The 9,153-nt window shown below is 33.0% G+C and overlaps 1 protein-coding gene across 1 annotated transcript; it reads right to left on the minus strand.

Moving 5' to 3' along the window:
- Positions 1-378: 378 nt before the first annotated feature.
- LOC134252038 (F-actin-capping protein subunit beta-like) lies at positions 379-6,802 on the minus strand. The gene is made up of 7 exons (XM_062734460.1): positions 6,657-6,802; positions 6,147-6,236; positions 3,850-3,971; positions 3,109-3,222; positions 2,689-2,830; positions 2,139-2,321; positions 379-991 (listed from the first exon to the last, which is right to left on the minus strand). The coding sequence occupies exons 1-7, from the start codon at positions 6,657-6,659 to the stop codon at positions 824-826; spliced, it is 822 nt and encodes a 273-aa protein (XP_062590444.1). The 5' UTR covers positions 6,660-6,802; the 3' UTR covers positions 379-823.
- Between the last annotated feature and the right edge of the window lie 2,351 nt (positions 6,803-9,153).

The raw sequence follows: 9,153 nt of genomic DNA on the forward strand, positions 1-9,153 counted from the left end.
AGCATTCAGTTTAGATACTATAGAGTGACCATAAGAAAATACATCAAATATACATTCAAAAATTAAATATCCATTTCATGGACATGTACATCACTGTAAAGTAAATTTTGAATACATTAATATACATTAACCAGTATGGCACACTGCAGTATCTGTCATTTTGTCCCCAACTCACAATTGATCAGTTTCTGTCAGGGCCTTTTGATCATTAGTGAAAGAAGAGTCTAAATATGTAATTAATTTGAAATCCTCTGTAGAATGTAAATATGTTTACTTGCTTAAAATAAGACAAATAAATATTCTTAAGAAGCCTACTTGCAAATAATTCCCTTCTTAAATTATTGAAAACTGCAACATTTTCAAAGAAAAGAATAACAATTTCATGATATAAAAATGCATTTATTGGCATATAACATCAATAATTAAAGAATAATTCATGGGAATTCTTTTTGTCTCATACAGAATCTCAGTCTTAACAAACTGTGTTAGGAATGACTTTGCTGAAATTACCGATACATGCACCAAAAATCTGTTATAAAACATGTCAACACTATTCATTATACCTTGTCAGATACACATTCTCATTTTATTAAGACATCTAGTATAGCACTGAAAGAAAGAGCTGCTGGCACCATTCTCCATTTCTGTTGATCCTGCCAACAGCTTCTGGTCTCGAGAAGTTAAATATCACATTTATACATAAACTTGCGTCCTCATTTGGGAGATTTGTACATATGCATCCTATGAAAAAGATGCCTAAATGAATATCATGATTTCTCACTGTTAAAAGATGATCAAAGTTTTTCACTATCAATGACTTCTATTATTGTGCTGCATTCCTCTTTGATAAAGCTGCTGCCAGGTCAGTTTGGAGAGCTTGTTGTTTTTTCATATCTCCTAAGGGTACAAATGAGCGTAGGCCATGCACAATGTCACGTGTTTTTCCAAAGTAAATCTCATTCAATGTGTTTCTAATTTTGTTTTCCATGTCCTGTAATAAAATAAAAACAATGAAATGCACAAAAGCAACAATTTAATCTCTTTTATACCTAATCAAATAATGGGCTGAGAAATCTCATCATTACTACATTAAGGAAGTATTATTACTTCGTTTAAGTCATAGTTCTTTTCTTTCTTTAACATCTGCAGACAAATTTATTTTTTTAGGTTTGAAAATTATAGGAAAAAACAGCCAGTTGTATAAAATTTGCTATTCGGTTCTCGCATGAAAAAAAATCTACATAGTAAATATGGATATAAAATGATTGTTTTATAAATTATAAATGTATATACTTACACATTTCCCTATATTTAGATACCGTTAGACTTTTTGATTAGTTTTCACAGTTTATATAATTAATAGCTTTGATTGCATGGGGGTATACAACTTTTGAAGGCCTGAGTTATGATTACATTAATTCATTTGATAATTTAACGAAATGCCGCCACAGACAAATTAAGCTTGAGGTTGTAAGGAAAAGCAGTTGAATCAAAATATCTACAAAATAACTATTAATTACGGAGTATTAGTAGATAGCGACATATAAAGAAAGCAATTGTGAGACGGTGATTAACGTCTTTATTTGTCTTCTTCGTGTGATTCGTTGACAATATTTCACGTGTGTATAAAATTGTCCATTATATATTTGTGTATTTTGCGATAAGTACATGTTCTATAAACCTGTGTCCCGGTTACTGAAAATCGTCCGATTTGCCAACACTAGGATAAATTTATAATTTTTTTTTTCATCTAAGATTCCTTTAAATTTTTGGTCCTTGGATTGAAATTTTCATATACAATTGATTATTTCTCTTATATTACATGTAAATATAAAGAAAATTCTAAGACGATCAAAATAAACTTATTATTATTGTGTTTTTACAGTTCTATAAACCTGTGTCCTTCTTCCTAATAAAAAGAATAGATAAAACATTTGGAATATAGCCTAAGTGCAAGGTGAAAAATTCAACACATCATTTATTACACTATAATTATTTATATTAGACAAAATTGCAATTATGTGCAAAGGGAGATAACTTTGCTTTCCTCTTTACTATGCTACTTCAGTAAATCGTCTTCAAATTTGTAATAATGATAATTTTTTGACTATTGAACTGAAAACAACATTTCCCCTCACCTCTACCATCCTCCCAATATTGACAATATGAGGCGCGGCGTCACTGACGGTGGCGTCATGTTCTACCTGACGCGTCAGACTTCCTCCAAGGTTCATAACTCCTGACGCATCCTTCGTGGTCTGCAGCCATAACATCACAGTAGACGTAAGTTTATAATGGGCACTTCTCCCACTTGATTTCTCCTGTAAATGAGAAAAAATATTACAAATTAAAATATCATTCAATTTGAATGAAGATACCTGAAATCTTTAACAAATATGTGGTACCTTTTCTTATCAGCTAGATGAATAATTTCAAATTGTTAAATCAAAGGATTATTTCTATCATTTTAACCATCCTCTTTCTGAAAATCCAATACATGTTCCACACAGTGAAAGATACACCAAAAAAACATTTGACAAACAAATCGAAAACAGTAGTTCTATAAAAATTAATGCAGGATCTGATAGTTCTTTAGTTCTATGATGTGAACACAAAGAAACATCTGTCAGGGCATCTATCCTTCCACACTCCATAACAAGCATGTTAATCTTTTATTTTGGCACCAACCTGAACTTCAACAACATGAATTGAGTCCCAGCAGCCCTTAATTTTCTTGGATCCATCTCCTGCCTTTTTAATTAATATAACTCCAGCAAAGCCATGATCTAGGTCCCAAAGGTAAACTGATGAAACTCCTCCTTCAAAGTACCTAAGACAAATAAAAAATGTATCCGTAGTTTTTCTTCAACTTCAACTGTATAGAAAATACATTTCTTTTGTCATACTTTATTTTATTACTTCTCTCGCAAATTAATATGGAGTACATGCAAGTCAAAAAGTTGGATATTTATGAAGCAACACATTATTTTTCAACAAATATGCTACAAATTTTTTTCTTCAAAAAGGTTCAATTTAAAGATCTGAACTTCTAAAGCTAAATTTCATAAATTTTATAATTTTTTTAACAGAAACATGGCTGATGCCTACATTTCTCTGTACTGATCAAAGGCAGTGTTGGCATCGATCTCTAGTTTGCGTAATCTGTCTGAGGGGAGGGTACCATCATCCAATGGAGGGTCATAGGTGTTACTCCAGGGGGATCTAAAATGAGAAAAGATTTATCATGATAATCATCTATTATTCTGCCTTTGAAAAAAATCTTGAAATTTTATTGGTTGAGAAGAATATAGATAGAACGTTCTATCGTTAAAATGATATTGTCCTACAGACCATGGTGAGGTTGTCCCAAGACACAGTTCAATTATTCTAACTAAGAAGAATACTGGATAAATCCATATTATGCTACCTAGTGACATATTGTTCATATGTGACCAACTACCAAATATGAAATCAGTATACCCCTTCCATGCATCCTTCTGACCAAATATCACATTGATCAATATGTTGTTTCCATTTTAACTTGCAAGAAGCCTAATAATTGACATCATAATCATAAACATCAAACAATGCCACAATGTAAACAGCTGTTATGAAACAGTATCCTTCACTCAGAGAAAATAAACTTTATTTGAAATTTTTTAGAAGAATCAGATTGTTATACAGTCACTTAGAGGGAAAGGTGGAAATTAATATATGTACATGTATATGCATACTGGGCTAAGCTAGCTTACACCTCACTCAATATCTAACAATATGAAATATTTTACTGAGCACAATTTCTCCAAGTTCTGGTCCTTGATGTTCATAGATTATAATATTTGACCATACCTGTACGAATCCCCATCTCTGTTGTAGTCACATAATAAATAATCTTTTCCTAGCTGTTTGTCTCTAGCAATTTTCAGAGGTTGATCAACAGATGAAAGTAAATCTTCACAAAGACTTGGTACCTGAAAGAAATTGAGGATTCAATGAAAGCAGAAGAGGCAGGTGCTATTTTCTAGTGAGCTTTATAGAGTGGGCCTTACAGAGTAGTACATGTACAAACTAATGTACAGATATTTATAGCTTAAATAGAATTTTAATTTTTTTGCACTGTAAATTTATAACCCACTTTGGATTTTAGATTATATTACATGTATAAAAGAAGATTATTTTCCTAATTTTCATTGGCTGAAAGGATGTCAAGTGATATTCCTCCAGACTTTTGTGATATCGGCGCTAATGCGGGTCCGCAGAATATGATATCACACGACACACCATCCCGCTGTGCCAAAGTTATGTAGAAATACAGAAGCATGCTTTTACAATTGCGTTGCATCGATTTACCCAAATGACGACCCAAATGGCGACCCAAATGGACTTCTGTAGACTTTATTTCAAAATTAGAATGCATCTATACATTTAAAATAAAATTATTATTTCTGCATTTAGATATAAATGTTGTTGAATATTCAGAATAAATAAAACAAATGCTGCTGAATATGTTTTATGTTTATTACAAACATTCAAAATATTGTATAGAAAAAATGTGTACTTTATCCATTACATCTAAGCGAATTATTTTAACATAAGAGTTTACCAATCGGGAAGTTTCACAAAGTTTTTCTTTTTGAGTAATTCAGGTACGTAGTAACAGGTGCTCTCCCCCCCCCCCCCCCCCACACACATTTTCAAGAGATAACTTTTTACTACTGAAAATATTCATTGAAAGGCCGACCCCCCTCCGACACACACACACACTTTCAAAAACGATGTTACATCACTATAAATAATTAATTTATTACTATTTTATCATAATTTAGTCCATTTGGGTCGCCAACTAAGTCCATTTGGGTCGTCATTTGGGTCCATTTGGGTAAATCAAACCACCCTTACAATTGTGACATAAAGACAGCCAAGCCTAAAAATGCATGGCTGGACTGGGAATCGAACCAAGAATCCCTGAAACTCTAGTCAGGTGCTCTATCGACTGAGCAACCAAGGTCGATATCTGCAGCCCAAACCATTACATATGAAAAATAAAGGGTTTTGCAAATTTCCTCAGACCTGCTGCAAAGTGCCCTGACCGAGGCCGCATAGCGGCCAAGGTCAGGGCAGGTCATCAACTTGGCCAGGTCAAGGGTCCTTATTTCACCATGTTGAACTCAAAAGGGGTAATCAATTGTTTTATTATACCAATATATATTGAAAAGTATGAATCTCTAAACCGATCAAATCGGGATCGGGATTCGCTAACACTCCGTATAGTGAAGTTGTTTACATTGACGTCTGCAAGTCGTGTAAGTTTTTGCATTATGATTTACCGATTAAAACAATATTTGGTTGATAGCGACATACATTATTATAACTGGCGATTACTTTTCCTCTACACAGTCAAAATCTAACACAGAAATCAACTGATTAAAGAGCCACTTCTTCATTCCATTGATGAGTAAACCGTTTAAGTTAACGATAAAATTTTACCATATTCTGTATGGTAATGCAAAACAGATCATGCACAATTTTAAAAACGTGTTGTTTTTCTTGAATAATTATTATTTTATGGATTAACTTCACTCAAAAAGGAATTTTTGATTTAGAGGTCATTATTTAGCGGTCATTAATTATAATGACTGGGTCATTATATCCCACGTGCTTTGATTCCTAGGTCATTATAGCCTCGCTCCCTGTCCCTGTTTTGCGTCGTATACTCCGCGTCACTAGGGCCAGGTGGAGTACAATGGATTCAGGGCAAATCTGCCCTGAATCTCAGCCCATTGTGACGTCCAATATGGATGCGCTTCCTGTTAAGACATTCATTGTGACGTCGTATTTTTCTACGTCGTCGACGTAATGTGTCATTGTTACGTCGATATTTATTTCCGTGGTTAACAGCAACGGCTCAAAAACACACGATTTAGCGCGCATTGTTTTGACCAATCAAAGGAAAGCATAGAATGTAATCCACCTGGCTCTCCTGCCTTGGCAAGGATGAGCCAGGGGACCAGGCTAAGGTCATTATTGCTGTAAACAGTACCATTTGGAGTCATTGTTGTGTTTTAAAGTTTTCTTTCCAGCCAATCAAATTCGAGTTTTATCAATAGAGGTATAATAATACATATTATTGTAAGTCAATCTCTTACTAGGTCAATCAAATCTGTCAGGTTCTTTTCTATCTGTTGAGGTGGAAGTCTCCTCATCAAATCTAATGCACAATCCAGCTGTTGTTCGGACTACAAAATGCATAAATAAACAATAAAAAGTTTATTCTTGCAAAAATTACACATTATCAGTAATTTTTGGAAATTGCTATTCACATGACCAAATATGGGCATACATGATGACCAATACAGGAAATAAATAAAAGAACTGGTTGAACATACTTCAGTTTTATATGAATACCAATTCTTTAAGCAAAATTAAACATTGATCATTACAAAAATTGCCAAAATATAGATATTTTTCATCTAAAAAATCCCACAACTTCCTATTTTGCTTTCTTTATCAAAGAAAAAGGGCGTTTTGTGTCTCTATCGTCAACCTTTTGATAATATTATTGAGAACACTTTATTAGTATTATTGCAAAAATAACACTGTCAACAAACTTGAAAAATCATATAAATATTTTTAGATAAATATTAAAGAAAACAAACCATGTTGATTCCTGTTAAAGCCGGACAAGTTAAAGTTCAGGAAGAAATCAATTTAAGATCTCCGCAAACTTCCGGAGAGGAGGTTAGAATGCTACATACTTTGCATTATCCAATGAAGTACAGTGTTTCGTCAGTTTCATGACAAAAATTTCCCGCTATAAATTAAAATTCTTTTTCCATGTACCCAATTTAACGCCATATAATGGAATTAACTTCATAAAATAACATTTGATTACATACTTTACATAAAGAAATTATAGTTTTAAGTGTTAAAATTACTTTAAAATAGGGAAAATACGTTTTTAGGCATTAAAAAATAAAAGTTTATAATGATGCTTGTAATCACGTGACTTCCGGTTCAAGTTGTAAACATGGAGGAACTGAGTAAGCAGTGAGGATTGCAGGGTGATTAGACCGCTCAAAACTTGACCCATATAATATCAAACTTAAGTATGTGTTTATATTAGTTACTTATTTAAGTGTTTCAGTTATTTTAAACACTATATGTAATCATTAAGATATTCATTTAAGAGAACTGAAGGGGAAGGGATCAGTAGAAGGGCATCATAAAGGTGTTCTTTGACAAGACTTGATACTTGACATTCTTCAAGAGCTATTGTATATTTCAATAAATATTTATTCATTTTATTGCATTTAAACAAAGAAAGGTGTATTTATTTATAAAAGAAGATTTAAAAACTCGCATTGGAATATGTTCAAATTGCAATTAGCTTGGTAATATGTAAATGTAGAGACAGGGTGTGGTATGGAATATCTATCATTCTTTTTACAAAGAATATAGTTGCTCTGTATTGTTCATTAGAATAAGCTTAATTCACTAATATGTTTTACGGTGTGACCGTTGGGGCGAGCACAGTTATACCATATCATTAACACTTTAAAAATTGATCAGCCACTTCATACATCAAGCCTTTGCCGGGGACACTAGCTGTGACGTCACACGATTCATGGAGCTTTTGATATAAAGTGGAAGACAGCCGAGCGTCTGTTTGAAACTATAGACCTAGTACTAGTGCGATTTTGGTCCAAAAACATTGCAGAGTTATTTTTTGTTTCTTTGAAAGATTTCTACAAACTGAAAGCCTTTTATGCTTTACGTTATTATTTATTTATTTATTTATTTATTCGCGCAAAGGACATTGGGTAGTAAAAGAATTCTGGGAATGTTTCACAGAGAAATTTGCCTGACGTATATACAGATTTCATTCCGAATTTCCTCTGTTCTTACACGTTAGTCTATTGAGCTTGCTGTGCTCGCTGTGAATGTAGCTAGTTTCCGCTTGAGTAGCCTCAGCAAGTATTATACATTTCTGTTTGTTATGTTGTTTAACATCTCTCTAGAATTTTTCACTCATATGGAGACGCCACCACTCACAGGTGGAGATCTGCAAATTTTGTTATATACTTGGCACTTACAGCCATTGAGCAGTGATGTATCTTTTTCGTGCCAGCACCTTCTGCAACATGGGACCTTGGTCTCATCGAAAGGGCTGGTCTCCAGGTCCCACGGTGGATTCGAACCTGCAACATAAGATCAACTCCTTATTTAGCGACTCTAGAACAGACACTCTAACCACTGTACCACATGGGGACTATACATTTCTGTAGTTAGAGTAATAATTATGTGAAGGTGCAAACATAAGGGCAAGCACAAATACTTATTCAGTTTTAATTTAAATTGGGCTTATCAAAACATATGTGTCATTTGCTACAAATAGAAAATCAAATGTTTACATAGGTATATACAGTAAAACTCGTTTAATACGAACACAGATATTGCAAATTCGCGGATATAGCGAAGTCATGTTGGATCCCCAGCTATATAAATTTGATGAATTACTTGTAGGTTTATAACGAATTTCGAATATAGCGAAGTAATTTCATTGGTCCCAGCGACTTCGTTATAACCGAGTTTTGCTGTATATAGGAAAAATATTTTATTTCTTCTCAAGAATAGCAAAGCCTATTGTGGGTAGTCTTGCTTATATTAAAACATCATAATTTTATCATGTTTATGGTAGTATTAATTCAAATCATGAACTGAGTAAGGACTAAGGCAGGACCACAATAGAAGATAAAAAATTTTCAAAGAAATATATAAGAAAAATCTAAAAGTATTTTCTATTTTTATGATAAGTCAACAAAATGTTAAGCATCATCAATCAGTAGAGAATTTTTTTTTCATCTCTCAGGGTAGGTTGGTTCTACTTGCAGATTAAAACTTTTCAACAAAGAACAAAAAAATCTTGCAATTCAAATAAAATTTTTCCCATTCTTCAACAAGTATCTAAGCTGTAGTAGGACATCAAAAAATCTTTTTCTATTTCTTTAAATTACTTAGTACAATATTAAAGAAATAATTTAATAGATATTTTTATTTAACAAAAAACTACAGAAATATAATTTTCATCTTGATCGTAAGATTTTTTGTGAAAAGGGCCACTGACATCTCTTTACTTAAGCCAAGGTGCTCAGG

The sequence above is a fragment of the Saccostrea cucullata genome, unplaced genomic scaffold, assembly GCF_032062105.1.
Source record: "Saccostrea cucullata isolate Sc308-1 unplaced genomic scaffold, CSIRO_AGI_Scuc_v1 ctg6, whole genome shotgun sequence".
Lineage (NCBI taxonomy): Eukaryota > Metazoa > Mollusca > Bivalvia > Ostreida > Ostreidae > Saccostrea > Saccostrea cuccullata.

Excerpts from the sequence above, each read along its gene's own strand:
- LOC134252038 (XM_062734460.1), bottom strand. Across the intron at positions 3,223-3,849 it reads AGAGATGGGGATTCGTACAG|ATCCCCCTGGAGTAACACCT; the intron begins GTATGGTCAAAT and ends TTCTCATTTTAG. Across the intron at positions 2,831-3,108 it reads TTTGATCAGTACAGAGAAAT|GTACTTTGAAGGAGGAGTTT; the intron begins GTAGGCATCAGC and ends TATTTGTCTTAG.